Below are 18,793 nucleotides of genomic sequence, written 5' to 3'. Positions count from 1 at the left end.
TAAGAGTTTGAGGAGTCGTAATTTCTTCCAATGCATTACAAGATATGGTTGGATTCATTTTTTGATGCTCAATGTGATCTTTCACTTTTTCAACATTTTTCTTCTTGATGTCTTTCTATCTTGATAGTTTGAGGAGTGGTAATTTCAGCCAATCCATTACAAGATATGGTTGGATTCATTTCTTTTTTCTTGATGTGATCTTTCACTTCTTGCACCTTTTTCTTCTTGATATGTCCTCCTACCTTGAGAGTTTGAGGAGTGGTAATTCTTGCCAATTCTTTACAAGATATGGACGGATTCATTTCTTCTTTCTCTAGGGTTGGGTCTTGGCATATATCCTCTTCTTTTGATGTTTCTTGATCATTTTCTTCCTCCTCTTCATACTCTATGTAAAATAATTTCTTCTCAACACACTTATGACCTTTAATGTATTTGTTATCACAATTGTAACAAAGCCCTTTTTCTCTTTTTTCTTCCAATTGTTGTAGTGTAACCCTTGTAGGTTGTGGAAGGAAGGCTAGGAGAAACAACACTTCCATCTTTATAGTTGTGAGGGATAGACTTCCTTGTTGCCATAATTTTGCTTTCCACTTTGTAACAAAGCCTTTTTGCTCTTTTTCTTCCAATTGTTGTGGTGTTGCTCTAAAGAAGGTGTTGCTCTTTGTATCCTCATAATGTGCTATCATTTCCTTCGTGAAAATTGACCACGTAACAACTTGTTTACGAGAACAAAGCCCTTTATACCATAAAAATTGATCTTGTTCTAGATATGAAGATGCAATACATAACTTTTATAATAGTGGTACACCATGTAAATCAAAATATTTCTCTATCTGTAGTATCCAATTTACCGGATCATTTCCATCAAATTTCCTCATATCGTCTTTTTTTATTTCAAGAGCTCGATCTTGAAATGATTGTAACTCTGTACTTTCAGATCTCAAAGTTCTGAAATTGTCTCCTGCAGTAGCCCTCTAAGTCCTCTTTCTAACCCCGCAACTCTGATCAGAATTGGATTCTCCAAGAGAGTTATGCACAATCTCCCAAAATGACCTGATTATATACTTTTTCAGAAGAGCGAACTTGTATGAAGTGCCACGTGTCACTATTTTGACCTTAGGATCTGAAAAATATACACAGGAAACTACAGTCCGTCATCTTTTTGCAACTTCTTATGAAATTTCAATCTGATGCTCAAAACAAAAGTTATGACTATTTTCCTCAGGTCACCTGTTTGGAATGTAATTCGTGAGTCTGCAAAAAGGCCAACTTTCTCAGATCATATCTCCGCAAATATAGTGTGAAAAGGTCTGAAATTTGGCCCGGAGGTTCAAAACGATTTCAACCCAAATGGGTTTTTTTGTAGCATCTAAAATGTCGTAGAAAAAAATTATAGCGCAAATGCCACGATGACATGTTTGGAGCAGCGAAACCCTAAAATCCAAAGCTCTGATACCAAATGTTATGGAACCAGCTCACAAAAAGATAGAAAAGATAGATCAATGCCTTAGAATTTAGCGTTTTCGAAGGGGAAACCTCCTTTACATTAAACAAATAAACAATTCTTTGATGATACAAATGACAAGACCTCCTTTCTATATATAGGAGTCTAAGGGGTCATAATATAATCAAAGTCGACATAACAATAATAATGTAAGGGCACAATAATAACAATAGTGGGCTTCTATGGGACACCATAATAACAATATGGGGAGTATATAGGCACAAAAATATAATGAAAGGGTTGTACTAATAACAATAAGGGGTTACACTAGTAGTATAGGGACCTAACACATTCGGTCATACTTTCCACCATTACTAGACACATCTGACATTGCAGAACATCTCACACCCATAGAGTTAATTCCAGATTGCATGGAACAAGCTGCAACTGATCGGATCATGGACACACAGATCAAGCACACTCACCAGCGGAATATCCCACTATATCGAGTTGTCAAAGCAAGGCAACTCATTCACCAGGGCAAGTGGCTCACCAGGGACCAAGTTCAGGGGAAATTTCTTCATCTCATGGAGGAACTCAACACAATGGGGACCATTGCTTCCTAAGGGGGGAGGAATGATCCAGGTGGATATTGGTGGCCACCCACCAATTCCACTTGGACACCCACCATTGTTTCTTTCAACTTTTCAGTTTTCTTAATTGTAGCACAGTTTACTATTTATAGCAATTTTTCGGGTCTTAAACTTCCGGCGTTGTTTTAAGGCCCTAAACGACGTTTTTAGGAAAACTAGGAGCAATATGGGAGCATGGACCAATGTTGTTCTTCCCAAAGTTGTATTTCTCGGATAGATCTTTCGAACGAGATATTATGCACGTCAAACGGAGATCGTATGCCAAAGTTACGACTCCGGGAAGTTGATGTACCAATTTACCCAAACGGGGCCCACAGTTTGGTGTTTCATCTTCTAGGGTTAGGTTTTTGAATGTTTAGAGTTTTCCATTGTTTCTCAACAATAAATAGGCCTTCAAGCCTCATTGTAACACAGTTCAGAGGCATGTAGCCGCCACATCTCTTCTCAGAGATAAGCTACCATCGCCCTAGTTAGTTTATTTCCATTTCTGTTTGTAAGCCTATTTCAGTGTTTTAAAGTAATAAAATAAAATATTATTTCTGTTGCATCTCTATATATATGGTTATATCTGTAATTTGTTGCATCTCTGTTTAAGTCCGGATCACATCACATATATTCTATATGTATATATAAAATGGAATGGGTTGGTTCATCCATCTAAAAACGTACATGGATTTATGGTACTTCTTCACATGTACAAATCTCAGAAATATAAGCATAAAATAGTGGAGGCCGAATAGTTCAAAAACTTACAGTTTAATAAGATTTTGTAGATCAAATAGGAGAAGACAAGGAGAATGAATAAATCATCACATAGAGCTTAAAACATAAAAAATTCTACACTTATCACATAGAGCTTGATGCATCAAGAATTTCTACACTTATCTGAGTTACAGACTGCTATAATGGACAAAAGAGAGACTGAATGTTATGATTCATGTAGCGCAGATTTAAAGATATAATTTCAACAATTCATATAGGGACATGCATTAATAAGTAATACAAATGAATCTATGAGGAAGTATGAAGTATTTCTAGTAGCTATAATTGCATGAATTCAAAAAAGGAGCATGAACATAATGGGTTTTAACAGAGGGATAACATGTTGTAATACTTGAAGGGGGAGTTACCAACGTTTCTTTGATATTCTGAACGATCTGTATTATAAAGTTATACAGTCTGAAAATAACATGTAAAGTTTTCTTTAGAATTTTTGAAACTTTGTGAAGAGAGCGTTGAACATTCATTACATCAAAATATCTTCGACTGAATCTCAGTTGTCAGGTTGACTAGTTGTCTTAGCCAGGGATGGCTCTATGGCCCAAAAGCATTACAAAATCTTAAATGCCTCATTACATGATGACACATTGCAGGCTACAAATCAATCAATCAATTAAATAAAAATGTTAACAAAACAACTTCATGCCCATCCCTACGTTCGCTTCTGCTTCATGTTGTAGCTTGCTCACGGTATGACCTCCTGTGTTGCTCAGCCAACTCCCGTCATTTCTTCCTATACTGCTTGAACCATTCATCCTTCAATGCTAGGAGTGGGCACTATCAGTTTCATGTCAACACTGAGGCAAAGGACCGTTGGGTGGTACTTCGTTTTCTCTCTGTAGTAGGCACCATGCTAGATAATCAATTCTTCCCGAACTACCAAGTCCTCGTTTACTTCTATCAGTGGCGTCCCTGGTTCCGTGTCACAGAGGGCGTTTCTAAATTAGCCTTTATCGGGTTTGAATACTCCATCTTCCTTATTAAATGCCACAGTGTCCGACCCATTCACCTTCAAAGCCTTGTACTATACTATCGAGTCTTAACGGCAACGGTACTTTTACTCTGGGAGGCGCTGCATAACGGTGATAGTCGATGCTCCTTGGCCCCCTTTGGTTTAGCCTCTGCCTACATTTCTTTTCATAAGACAGGGGGGTTGTTACCGAGTGCTTAGTCCTCGGGCTCTAGGGCCTTTGGTGGGAGAGAGTGTGAGGATGAGTGGTTTCCGGAGGGGGGCATGAGTGGTAAGTGGTAAGCGATAAGTGAGAGGGGGTGCAAAATAACACGAGAGACATGTAGCAGAGAAATAACACGAGAGAGACACGTAGCAGAGGGGCCCTAAGGGTAAACCACTTTTCGGACCCCCCCCCCCTCGCTGATAAAGGGAAACATGGCGGGTGGGGGGGGGCGAAAATCCCTAGGAACCATTGATCTAGTGGAGTTGATCTGAGTCGTCCAGAGATGGGAGTCGTTTATTAAGCATGCAGCCTTTGAAAGGGACTGACCTGATAGCCTTTTAACTCCATTGTATAAAATATCGAGCATATCGCAATTGCAATGTAGGAGAGGGTGTGAGGATGAATAACATTTGCTTTGTGCGATCGCCGATTGTGGGGTTGATGACATCATCAGTGCCATGTGGCACCTCTTGAGTGGTGACACGTGTCACCCAGAAATTCCCCCAAAGGACCGTTGAAAATGTCGAATCTGCGTGCCAAGTGTCCTTCGTACTGCCACATCATGCTGACGTCAGCGATCCTATGGATTCATCTGGACTAATGGTGCTCTGCCACGTGGCCCCTTGGAGGAGAGAGAAAAGGCCCGCTTGCCTCAAGTTTTGCAGCTGATTTCCTTTGTTAAATGAAATTGGCCTCTCCCAACGCTTTAACACTAAAGTCCAATTCTCGACGATTTTCATGACCAAGTGCTTGCGTGCACCCTTTTGCACTTGCAATCGTCGATACGTGATATTGGTGCTCATCATGAACCGTCGATACGCAATGCTCCATGGGTCTCCGATCGCTGATTTGCGATTTGCGATATTGACGGATCGCAGGTTTCGCTGCCTTCCACAGCTATTATTCTAGAAAGACGTCGATTGCAATTTGCGATGGCCATGACCCTTAGCTATTTTTTCTTTGTTTTCTAGCTTTGAAAGGGTATCTTCTACTTGCTTTAACTTCTAAGCCAGGAGTCTATTTTTTGACTTCCACCTACCGTTGGAAAGCTTATTCCGAGCACTATGCAATGGAGAAGATCTGATTTGGCTTTCAGTGCATCTAGCCTGGAAGATGGCTTCAAACTTCACTGCTCTTTGGCAACTTTGATCAACTGAAACTCATATTTCAGTGAGTGACAACAGAAGGGAAAATCGAAGAAATTGCAGGTTTGTTTGTCACACGTGCGAGGAAAGGTTGGAGCACACACATTGCGTAGAAGTTGAATTGCATAACTTCGAGAGTCTGAGTGAAGGCAAGAAACTTATCTATACTTCATGCCAAGTTAACATAGAGATCCTCTTTAGTTAAGCGAAGAAATAAAGGACAAAATTTATCCCAAATATGTCAAATGTGTAAGAAGAATAGTCCACTGCAAAACGCCGAAGATTACAGTGAAGGAAGCCAAAAAGTTCAAGTTTGTGTTGGAGAAGTGAAGGCTAAACATTGAAGAAGAAATTGCAGTTGAATCATCAAAGGATTGACTTTGACTTGAAGTAAGTTGACTTGGTCTTAGAGAGGTTGTTGAGTCAAGAGTCTCGGTCTTGGTATTCATCAATTGAAGTCTCTATAAGAAAAAGAATTTGTTTGGGTTTTCCTCTCAAGTTGGAGAGGTTTTGGCCCTGGCTGATCACCTACATTTTGTGTCTCTTGTCTCTTTATTGTTTATGCATTGGTAGTTTAATGAAAAAAAACTCGATAATAATCTAAGTAAAGAGAATGCCATAATCTAAAGAAGTAAAAAACACTCACAAGCAGTTATCATTCAAGAGAAATCACCTAATCTTGATGCCCTAAATTTCTCAACAAGTACTTTACGCACAAGAACAAGATACATAACGTGGATGACATGAGATTCCTCAAAATTACTTCAAACTCTAATCAAAACCAATAAGGGCTCAAGTAGGGATGTTATCAAGATGTTAAGCCTTAGTTAAATCATTGGGATATAAAATATTTATATTTTAGAATATGCATAATATTAAAAGCTTATTACAACTACATTTAAATAGAATTTGTGATGTGATAAGACACTACAATAAGGTGGTCAACTCTAATATAGTAGATCAAAAGTATCTCTTGATTCTAACTAGTATAAAGAAGAAAATCCACATTGCTAAAATATAAACCAATTGCCACAAGCTACGTAGCAAAACTAGGCATTAGACAATTCCCAAGGCACCATGGAACACTAAATTTTGTCATCTCTATGACATTAAAAGGGTTGAAAATGAAAACTATTTTCTCCTAGAGTACTTGGCACATATCCAAATTAGATCAAAATTTCAAAATATTTGTTACTAAAAAAGTTGAAGATGAAAACCATTTTCTTCTAAAATACTATGCATGCATGCATACCTAAATTAAATCAAAATTTCAAAATATTTGTTACCAAACCAACTTTTCTAAACTCATAAATCATAAAACTATATTGATCTTAAAAACACTTCTCATAATAAATCAAAATTTCAAAATATTTGTTACCGACTAACTTTTCTAAACTCATAAATCATAAAACTATATTTATCTTAAAAACACTTCTCATAATACTTTCTAACACGAATAAATTCTTAAAAAATAGAAATTATGTTTCTTAAAATTCAATGGACCAATTCTAACCTAGATGGGCATTAATTATCCTTATTAGCATCCACCTAATAATTTCACAAATAATACCTTAACAAATACTTTTCCCAACTACTCTATGTATAAAAGTTAATAAATAATATTATATCACATCGCCAACTTTATGTGATTTTAATTATTAACCTTTTTAATAAATAGAAGTCTTATCACTCAAAATATATATATACATATATATAAACAATGAAAATCAGCGCATCTGTATGATGGTGAATATCTACATTTTCCATGTGCTCCATGCTATTTAAACTTCTACGTTATCCCCAATGCATTTTGCATTGTTCCCGATATATTTTGGTCCATGTTTATTATGCATTTGTAATGTTTTTAAAATTGGCAAAGCCGATAATATCAGCGTTTTTCCTGTGCTGATTCATGCTTATTAAACATTGGCATTTTTCCCAGAGGTTTTCGGAGTCCAATGGCCTGTAGCCAATCCGTGTTGAAGATTTGCATTTTTCCCGAGGTTTTTGAAGACTACGCTTACAGTTACACCTAACACCATATATCACCTTGACTGGAATTCCATGCTTATCAAACGGCAGGGTCTACAATATGATTGAATTGTCAATGCATATGGTTCTGCAGTTTTTTTAGTGTGATTTTTTGGATTTTTGGGATTGGAATTTATTGGAAAAATTTGAAGTGAAATTTTGATTTGTGTTATTTAAACTGTTTTTGACTCTATATATGAATTCAGCGCCGTGGAAAACCTCTAGAGTACTTGTGATTTGAAAAACTTCTGGTGCGTCGTGGAAAACCTCTAGGGTATTTGTGATTTGAAAAACTTCTGGAGCGCCGTGGAAAACCTCTAGGGTACTTGTGATTTGAAAAACTTCTGGACTGAATTTAAAGACATTAAAGCAGAAAAACTTCTGAATTTAAAAACATTAAAAAATAAAATCCTATAAAAGAACTTTCAAAAAAATAAAAAATAAAAAAAAATGGTTTTGGTTGTCTACTTCCAATGTAAAAAAAACTCAGTAGTCAAAGTCCCCTCTTTTATTCCATATTTCAATGTATTATTAACTAACAAATCGTTTCCTTAAAAAAGCGTCCTCTGCAATTGCTTACAGCCACTGGAAACTGCAGAGAAAGCAGCATCAATATAACATCTACCCTGACATCCTCAGGAATTATTGAACTCTCATTATGAAAGATTCCTTCTACAAGTTGGTGGCAACTACCAGTAAATTACAATGAGAGAAAAAGATGTCGTTTCTGAAAAAGTGTACAAGTTCAGAAAAATTAGCAGTGTCCCCATTTCAAAGCGTCTGCAATCTGTTTTGATGTAGTTATCACAAAAGTCTCTGTTAAAGGGGATACCTCTCATCTGGTTTGTATTTATTGAATTTTCTGTCAAAAGGGTGCCATGGATCAATTTTACCAAACTGGTAAATAACATAACACAATAATGACAGTGTTCTTTAATTGCTCTCTTGTTTAGTCCTCTCCAGTTATTTTCCGTTCCGATGTTCCCTGTAGCAATATATAACGAGTTACTCAATTTTCTAGTTAAATAATATCCATCATGAATCACATGTTTCTTTACCACATTAAACAACTGTAATTGGCAATGCTGTGATATGTTTTTCAGTATGGTGATTCACAAATACTCTGCAATCACAACCAAGTAGCAATTATCCCAACTGGTCTCTACACAGAAAACCAGCAACATTACTTTCCAAGTACCATTAAGTAGCAAACACACACTATATGATATTTTCAGTGTTTCCAAGGCCCGTGACTCTATCACCTGTGAGAAACATCGTTGGAGTTGATGATCTACACCCATTTTGGGTGTTCTGCAAGGCTTAGTCCCTTGCCAAGTAAAAGACAAGGTTTGTGATCACATTTAGCGACCTGAGAGATTTTGGGAATTGGAACTTCAAGGCTTACAAATTTGCATCCCGTCAATAGAGATATGTATCTGATCTGGGAATTGGAACTTCAAGGCTTACAAATTTGCATCCCGTCAATAGAGATATGTATCTGATCTGCACCTTAGAGATTTGTTCTTTTCCCCAATTTTAATTCCTCTAGGAATAATGCAAAATTATACAACGAGATTAAAATTCTATGATTACTTAATGCAAAATTATACAACGAGATTAAAATTCTATGATTACTTTATAAAACCTTATTTTGATGCAATTCCCATTCATGAGATTGAGAAATTCATGAGATGGAAATTTCCTCATAAACATTACCCAAATTGTAGTGTATTCTAAACTGCTGTATCAAAATTCTTCCTCATAACCATATATACACAAATTGTAGTATATACAAATTGTAGTATATTCTAAACTGTCGTATCAAAATTCTACCAAATTTTCATAACTTTGTCCCACTACAATAATATTCTTAAATGTAATTGAAAATCACACTAAAAAAACATTGAATGTCAATTACAATATTTTCTTAAATGTGAATGAAAAAAGATTTTCTTTTACAATATGATTGAATGTCAATGGACATTGTCAATGCATATGGTTCTGCAGTTTTTTTAGTGTGATTTTCTTACCATCATCCAGAAAAAAGATTTTCTTACCATCTTTTTCTAATTCTAATGATTGAAAAGGGAGTATTCTATAATCAGGGTCCAACCTACCTAAGAAACATAAGCAAGTCTTACCAATTTATCCATAAATAAGGCCCCGAATCACTATCGCACTAGTGCTACCCTTGTATTCAAGCAAAATGTAATCAAACAAAAATCCCCACCTCTCCCACTAGTGCCATCACTGTAGTCAAGCCAACATATCCAAACAAACCTCCCTGTCTCAGCACTCGGCTCTCAGTAAGAAAATAAACTAGCCCAGTAACAATAAAATGATTTTGCATTATTACAATATCTATAGCTAAATCTTACAATATTGCATTGTTCAGAAATATATAACTGAATATCACATAGAAAAGTAGCTATAATAGTTATTTGTATGCTAAAAGATTAATAACTAAAATCTCCTAACCAATTACATGTTCCCTCCATCCTCACTGCAAGTAGACTCTGAACACTTAACTTCAAAGGGGAAACAAATAAATTCTTTCATGTCTTAAGTTTGAAGGATGGTAAAGATGCACTTCTCTTGTTAGATTCTCATGATTATAACACAAAAGAATGAGGGATGGAGTTAGACCTGCAACTAATGACAGCCGAAACAAATCTGGCTGATCCTAGCATTATTTTTTTTACAGCAGACCTCCTGTGAGCAATTGAGAATTTTATAGAGTAATCATAGGCCCTCCTTTCCAAAGACTTGCCAATCATGACGGGGTAAAAAAAATAAACAAAAATCCTAATTGTTTTGAAATTCGGCTCAGTTAATTAGTTCAGAAGACAGCACATTAAAATGAATCATATCTATACATATATTCAAAGATTACTAAACTTCAAATGTAGGGGGGTGTCTGGTGATTTACATTTGTATAAGAGGTGGTCAGCAGAATCTAGCTACAAGAAAGTACAGTTATGCTTGCAGGAGGGTAGCCCAAGAGGTTAACTCAACCTGTTAACCATGTTGTTAGTCATTTGGCTAGTTCCACCCAAGTGGTTTCCTAATTATGTCTTAATACAGAGTATTATTAAATGGAATTAACATGGCCTATCCTGCCCTCTGCAGCTTTGAATTATTCAATACAGGTTTGTGTACAAAACAGATTTGTCAAGATTTCCTTACCATGGTTTTTCTGTTTCTAATTCTTTAAAACGTTTTATTTAAGAATCAGTATCCAATTTACCAAAGCAGCATACACTGGTCATCATCACTTTATGTATAAATAAGCACTTGAACCACCGCCCCACTAGCGCTACCCAGTTTTCAAGGCAAATATATTCAAATGAAATTCCCTAGCTTGGAAATCAGGTTTTGATAACTGCATGCAACTGTATGTTTATCATGCTTGGAAAAATAAACAAGGGCGGTAGCAATAAACTTGCTTTGCATTATAACAATATCAATGGCTAAATTCCTTTTTTACAATCACACCCCTTATTTTTCGGCATTACATTGTTCACTATAGGTAGCTAAATCTTACATAGAAAGGAAACCTGAAAGAAAAAAGCCACATGCAGCTACAAAATCTCTCAACAAATAGCATTCCATCAGTCAAAAATGTAACTAGAACCTGCACACTTACCCTCGGCAGGAAAACAAATAAAATGCCCTTTCTTGTCTGAAACGATAGCTTTAATGAACTTCTACTACTAGGTTATCATGAATGTAACCCCCAAAAGAACAGGGATAGAGTGAAAGCAGGAATTAATGATAACCAAAACAAGTTTATCCGGCTATTTCTAGCATTATTCTTTTATTACGGCATATCTTCTAAACGACAAACTTTATATGCCATGAACTTTACATGCAGAGTAATCATATACAGAGGCTTTCATGAGGCTTGCAAGTCTTAAAATTTGACTCCGTCCACATCTTATTAAGTTCAAAAGACAAAACGTTACACTGAATCATATTTGTTATATCTCTCTAAGTAGTAGTAAATTTTCAAGTATGCAACGCTAAATGCAAAATTTATGAAGTGCTGGATCTTCTCAAAATAGATTATTAAATAGAACTGAAACGATTATTAAATAGAACTGAAACAAGTATTTATCACTAAAATAAAACAGTCCAAACTATAACTGAGGATGCTTCAAGGACTGCATGTATTTCTAACCCAAAGTTCTAACGCATTCCTATTCACAAAAACTGCAATTTCTAAACAAAAACAACTTTCTCAAACCTATCCAAACAGTATATGATTGCCATATTTTAGTCAGCGCACATAAGATCTCCCTGATAACGGCATAGATATCTTCCTTTAATTCCGTTTAAACAGCTCAATTGCGAGAAGTAATGCATACATCTTAATCTTCTTCATGAGTGAGCTCAACGATCCACATCTAGACCTACATCTGCCACAGCTAATGTGCGTTTATATGGAATGATAGGCAGAATCAGTGAGCATGAGCATAATGAAAACAAAGGGCTCCACCAGCCAAGGGCGATCATGCGAAATCGATACAGAACAGCCTGATCAAGGATGAATTTAATGACTAGCAGCTTCCTATAGAGCTAAAAGACAAGACAAGAAAGAAGTTAAACAGGAATATTACATAAAACTCAGGAAACGTTTCTTCCCACTTCGCACTGTATCAGCTCATCAGCTGAACAGTGGACTCGTGGAAAAAATGGAGGAGGTAAACTAGTATATATACTAGTTTTGGGGCTTTATAGAGGCTTTATAAGGAAATTCAGCTAACATGTTTTCTGTTGGCTTCTTCCTCAGCAGCTTCAGCTTCAACCTTCTGAGGATGCGCATTCTTCAGAAGTGAAAAACCCCTACCGAATTTGTTCCGCTGAAACCCGGATCCCTGATAATTTTCCCCCGACGGCTTTCCACCGCACCGGTCCTCCGCAGCAACGACATCCACCCTTGCGGCAGAGCCCATCTGCATCTGAGAAACCCTAACAGCCCCTAAGAGCCTCTCCGGGAGTTCTTCCTCGGTCTGAGACTCCACCAGAAACCCCATATCGACGGTCACAGAAGTCACATACCCCAAAGCCAGGTGGAGAATGGCGCTCGCCAGGGCAGAGGACCCGATGTCCACGTCGATTTCAAAATAATTCGGACCCTTTATATAGTTACATCTCAGCGCCTTTCCCAGCAGGCAAGCTGCATAATTGCCCACGGCAGTCTTAACGATCCATGGGCCCTTCACAATGCGGTTCACGATCTTGAATCTACTGTTCCTAAAATGATCATCTTCGTGGATAAAACGGTAGAAAAGCGAACCCACCGGGATTGGATCGTCAGTCGCATAATAGAATACGGCACTATGCGGCTCCCGGCCGGGAACCTGCAAATTCACAGCAAAAACAAACGTTTTCAGGCCTTTCCCGTCGCGGTTGGCTTTGCTCAACGCTGCCATCACTCTGTTATCAGGGCGGGAGAGCACATGGTCGAGCTTCGAATTGGCCTTGAGCCAGTCCATGCCCAGGGGTTTCAGCAACCAGTCTCCAGCAGGAACTTTCTGTTTCCTGGAGAAATAATTCGAACCCCGGACGTGAAACAGGTTTCCGTGAGGAGACGACCAGCCATTGACACCATCTTCGGGATCCACCTGCTGCAGCGAACCCCCTTGCAGGACTTCTTCCTTCCAATCTGTCTCTGGACCCGTCGCGGGTTCGAATCTATGAGATTGAGACATCAAAGCCCGAAGAAGAACAAGGCAAAAAAATCACAAATCGACTTTACTCGGATGAAAAGCACACCAGAATTGCTAACTTGTAAACCCAGTGCCGAAACAGTCCACAGAGGAAGGGGAGACGAGATGAGTGGTGTGTGCATGTGGTATGAATATCATATTAATAATCCATATTTTCAGTCATTTGTGGATTTTTTTTTATTCACAGAGTTTTACCAAATCTAACCCATGGTTACTTCTCTCCGTGGTTACTTCGCGGATATTCCGTGTGTTTTTTGGGTCAAGAGGGTTGAGTTACTCCCACTTTCATCATGTGTCACATTTAAGGCAAAATCCAGAAAGCGACAGGTCGGGTGAAATAAGCTATGAGCTTTTTCTTTATTTTTTAATTTGAATATCCCCCACATGACACGTCACACACGTGAGGTGTTTTTATTTTTTGATTTAAATATCCGTAAAATAATAACACGTCACACATTTGAGCTGTTTTTAGATTATTTTTCATATGAATATTCTTCGAATAACACGTTACACATGCCAGGTGTTTTTTCCTAGGCTCTCATTTTACCACCATTTCTGCTGATTCTGTGGTTTAACACCCAAAAGTAGAATCCATGTTTTTCATTTACCCGCAGCTAAGTCAAATTATTATTATTATCTTTTTTAATTTAAGGAGAAAAATATTTAAATATTTAATTTATTTTGATTCATTAATATTATTTATTTATTATTATTAATAGATATTAATTTATTATTATTAATAGATTTTAATTATATAGACTTGGTAATAATTATTATTGATTATTAGTAAGTTGACTTATGAAGTGTTTTTTAAAGAGCAAATTAGATACCTAAAATGATAATGAGTTGGTGGTTCATAAAAACAGATATTGATTTCCACATTTTCCCTTTGAGGTTCATAAAAACCCATATTAATTTACACACATTTTGAGTTGGTGTTTTATAAAAATAAAGATTAAGGTCTATTTTTATAGAATGTTTTTAAATTTTGAGTTATTGATACGTTCTTTTAACTAAATTAGGTTTTGTTTTAAAATCAAAAGATTGGGTACCTATTTTTTAAGCTTTATCACAATAGATCAACATGTTTTTTTTACGAGAATTGAAATCTATAATGGATCAACATGTTCTTTTACGACAATTGAAACCCACCATAGATCAACATGTTCCTTTACAAGAATTGAAACCCAATAGTGAAGATAGCAAAGCCAATCACGAAAAGAAAGCCTTTAATCCCACAAACAAAAAGTTTTTAGGCACCAATTTCATATCTGATTTAACTTTTACCTTAAAATGGAATTCTATTATTATTATTATTACAACAATTAGTTCTAATCTTATACATAAAACCAATTAAATACAATATTTTCTTTAAGTCATTTATTTTATTTAATTAATATTATTGTTGGAACCACCGCCAAGGAGGGAGGGGAGAAGGTCTCCACTCAGGTGGATGGAGTGGCCAATTGTTCACATGCAATCACACATGGTTATGAGTTATGTATTGAAATAGAAACTTACAAAGCATTGTGTCTTCTTGGTAATCTTGGAATAGCTTTGTTGTTTTGTAGAGACTTAGTTGCAACATCATGTTGCTTGTGAGATATTTCTTCCCTTATGCCCAGAATTATGATATCCTTGTTATTTTTTAAGAGACTTTGTTGCAATATCAAAATGTTTGTAAAATATTTCTTCCTATATCCAAAATTGTGATATCCTTGAAAGCTCATACCTTCTTGGTCTAGCCTTCCAACTTTCATTCTTCTTCAAACCTTCACATGTATTAATGTAGTTGGTCTAAACGTTCATTGGGAAGGTGGGATAGTACCAAGATCCAATTGAGGTTTTCTAAAACAAGTCTACACGAGCCCTGTTTTATTTACTCAAAGTGAAAAGTCAAATTGTTATTATATTTTTTAATTAAAAAGGTAAATTTTGAATTTTTGAATTTATTTTATTTTATTAACATTGTTTAATACATTGGGCTTGAAGTATGTATTTTGCTTGGTTAAGAGTTAGTGTTCCTCTAGAAACAGTTTAACCGTCTAAGACGAACTATCTTACAGGAGTGAAATTCTTTGAATAAGAGGTTATTCCAGGTGATGTGGTTTTCCTTGAATAACAGTGATGAGCTTGAATAACAGTCAGGTTATTCCAAGTGACGTAGTTTTCCTTGAATAATGGTAATGAGTCACTCTGCATTCGCAAATAGCAGCTAGAGATAATTGTCCTCACTCTTAGTTTGACAACTTAGTTATAATAGGCTTTCCCACCTGTGAAAAAACATCATCTAATATATTTTATTATTTATTATTAATTATTAATTATAGATATTAATTATATATAGTATCCATAAATGTAAGTTGACACGTTTCCTTACATTTAAGGAAGATGAACTCTTAGCCAACTAAAAAAAAAATTATTTTAAAATCAAAAGATGGGTCAACATGTCCCTTTACAGCAGGTACTAGGATAGGTCAACATGTCTCTTTACAACCGATAGGAGGATAAGTCATAAATTGTTTTCTTAGAGAGACTATCGAGTGGTTGGTACAATGGTACAATGGGTGATCCCCTCTATTCTGGTCTTTGGCCCATTGTGATCAGGGTCAAGGAGTAGGCTCTCCCACTTTCGTGGAGTCTAAGCTCCTACTTAGTCATAAATTCATGGTATACCTGGCTTACTGGCTTGATCTTGGATCTAGTTAATTAACATTATTAATCTCAAACTTAAGTAAACATTATTCTTTTATTTAGAATTATATTTTCACAATTAAATAAGTCATCCTCTTGAAATGAAAATATGCAATTGAGTAGTGCACCAAGGTAAGTGAAGATGTAGATTTGAGCACATCCTAAGAGGTTGATTATGTGCAATTTGGCACCCTTAAGAGAGTGCATGAAGGTGCACATACAACATTATTAATCTCAAATTTAAATATGCATTATTTATTTTGTTTATAATTATATTTTCACTATTAAATAAGTCATCCTCTGGAAATGAGAATATGTGCATTTGAGTAGTGCACGAGGGTGGGTGAAGATGTAGATTTGAGCACACCCCCACCATCCATCTTCTTTGGAGGTTGATTATGTGCATTTTTTCACCCTAAGGAGAGTGTATCAAGATGTGCAGTTATAATAATAATAATAATAATAATCTAATTTTAAGGTTATGGCCAAGTGAGACACCAAATTGATGTATGAGACTCCCTTGTGTGTGGGACAAGGGACCCCTCTCTGTGTAGCTATTTGGCTATAAGAGGTGTACATACTCTACACCCCACTCGATTGAACTTATGACTTCTTATGAGGAAACACGTGTTCTTAACCATTAGGCTCACCCACCCTCGATTGAACTTATGACTTCTTATGAGGAAACACATGTTCTTAACCATTAGGCTCACCCGCCCTTTGATGCACTACCCAAATGCATATCTTCATTCCAAGAGGATAAAGACATGCGCACCACATGACCTTCCAAGTAGGTGGAGATGTGTATCTATGCACACCAACACCCTCCCATCCAATGAAGATGTGCATTGATTTTAGGGTGACAAAAATGCACCTCTTCAAAACTATGAAGGTGATATGTTAGTCCATCTGCATACTTTCACTCTATACACATACAAGGCCTTAAGAGAGTTGTGGGAGGAAGGTTGGGACATGAAAGATGCACATATTCATCACCTTTCACCCCTGAATACGTATCTTAGCCCTTTAAGTGAGTTGCAAGAGGAGGCTTGGGATGAGAAAGATGCACATATTTATTCCCTTTCACCTCCTAGCTCCTTTGGAAAGTTGTTGGAAAAGAGTTGAGATGGGAAAAATGTACATATTCATCTCTATCAATGTAAGAAAATATTATTGTGAACACAAATGTAAATATTTACCCATAAAAGAAATATATATATAAATATAAATTTGAAAAAATAAAAATAAAACTAATGATTTATATATTAATACTTAAAAAATAAATATATTTCTTTTAAAATACTTATTTACTAATATTAAAAAATAAAAATAGAAAAAAATAAAAATTTATATATATATATATATATATAACAAGGTCGGATACTTGATATATTACCAAAAGTTGTGATGGAGCAAGCTCCTATTACAATCGACTGTAGCATAATAGAAAACTAAGCAATGAGATAGGAGCACAGTCCCATCTCCTATGCTTGAGTTCAAAACTTCATATATTTTTATGACTATTCTTGAGTACTGTCTAACAAACTGACCTACTAGGAAAGAAAATTTACATATCATGGATTCTCTGATACTTTTTCATGGCTTGTAGACTGATTGTTCCTGAGATGACTGGTTCTTCTTGTCATAGTTGACCGAGTTCTCTCCTTCATTGCTCATAGTGTTGTTTTTGTAATATGCCACTGCTTCTTCTAGATGTTTGCATTTAGTTTTTAGCGCCATGATCTCTTCTTTCTGCAATGCCATGTTTCTTTTCTGGTAGCTATACTCCATTCTCATTTCGTTTCTAACATCCTTGAGTGACTCTTGCAGTCGTTGAATCATGAATTTGTTCGCTTTGCATGCTGGACATGCATCATTCCTTGCTGCCTTTTCAATGGGGTTGAATTCCATTTGTTTTGTTTTCTTATTCTTCCTCTTGTGCTGCTTATTGTTCCTTGTATTGTTGTGCTTCCTGGATCTTGTTTTGCCTGAGATAATACTTCCTCTACTGATGCTGACCACCTTTCTTTTGTCCTGCGCTTTCCTACCTATTGTAGCTTTGTTATCCTGTGTATGACAGTTAAAGAATGGGGCCGAGCCCTGGTTATGACAGTCAGGGAGAAGGGCCAAAATGGAAGGGGCAGATGATAGGCGGGGATGCTCAGATATGAGGCAGAACTGCTTATAGATGAGGCTTTGCGCTGCGATGGAGTGTAGTTGTTTGAAGGGAGTGACTGAATGCGGGAGTCATGGACTGAGAAACGAAGGCAGGGAGGGGCTTAGAAAGGGCGACAACACTGAGAGTTGAACAGGGGAGATGAAGATCGCTTCATGCACGCGATTTTGCCTTATGCTGGAGTTGCTTGTATTGTTGAAGTTCCCTCTGTTCTTATAGCAATTGAGAGCAGCCCAAGGTCTTCCATCGATGGGATGGATTGTTGCTTGGTTCTTGTGACCAAGATTGTGATCGTCCTTTCTGCCTTTTCTCATGCGAATTTCTAAACTGTTATGATGTTTCCTTTGCCTTCTCGTGATTTCCTACCTTTCACTGCAGTGATGTGTCTTTTGTTGATTTCTGACTGCTGATTTATGTTTTGTTTCTTTTATCATTGTGCTTTGTTCCTTATTTTTGGTGGGCTTCATACTTATGATCTTTTGCTGATTATTATGGAACAGAGTTGTGATATTCCTCATGATTTTCACGAACATTCCCTTCATTTTTTTTCACTGCTTGATTTGCAAAATAATCTGCCTGTTGATTGTGTATTCTCAAGACATGTCTGAATATTACATCGCCAGAGCCTTCTAAAGTTCTTCTTGATTCTTCTAAAAATTTTGCTCATGAACTCATTGCTTGGGTTTTTGTTTCAGGCCATTGCCTCTATTATTATGGCTGAGTCTCCTATTATTATAGGATTTTGTATTTCTCTTTTTTTAATTATTCTTGTTCCCATCAACAAGCTGTATGCTTCAGCCTTATTATTTGAGACTTGTCCCAGTCCCCATTCATATGTGACATTTTCTTTCCCATCAGGATCAAGGATTATTCCCCCTGCCCCTACCTTTCTTGAATTATGCTTTGAGGCCCCATCAAAGTATAGGCAATGTCTATTCTGATTTTTTTTCCAATTTGCGAGTT

General features: G+C 36.5%; 1 protein-coding gene across 1 annotated transcript; it reads right to left on the bottom strand.

Annotated features, from left to right (window-relative positions):
- Nucleotides 1-11,524: 11,524 nt before the first annotated feature.
- Nucleotides 11,525-13,090, bottom strand: LOC149146158 (protein ENHANCED DISEASE RESISTANCE 2-like). The gene has a single exon (XM_089448869.1). It carries the CDS (start codon nt 12,940-12,942, stop codon nt 11,986-11,988), a length of 957 nt encoding a protein of 318 aa, XP_089304995.1. The 5' UTR covers nt 12,943-13,090; the 3' UTR covers nt 11,525-11,985.
- Between the last annotated feature and the right edge of the window lie 5,703 nt (nt 13,091-18,793).

Source organism: Pinus tabuliformis, chromosome X (assembly GCF_031772625.1).
Source record: "Pinus tabuliformis cultivar Carrire ecotype Pingquan chromosome X, CPIR1, whole genome shotgun sequence".
In the NCBI taxonomy this organism is placed as follows: domain Eukaryota; kingdom Viridiplantae; phylum Streptophyta; class Pinopsida; order Pinales; family Pinaceae; genus Pinus; species Pinus tabuliformis.
Note: the sequence above shows the minus strand (reverse complement) of the source record. Positions and strands in the feature narration are given on the sequence as shown.

Bases quoted from the DNA above. Each gene is read 5' to 3' on its own strand.
- LOC149146158 (XM_089448869.1), bottom strand. From the start codon at position 12,942: ATGTCTCAATCTCATAGATTCGAACCCGCGACGGGTCCAGAGACAGAT.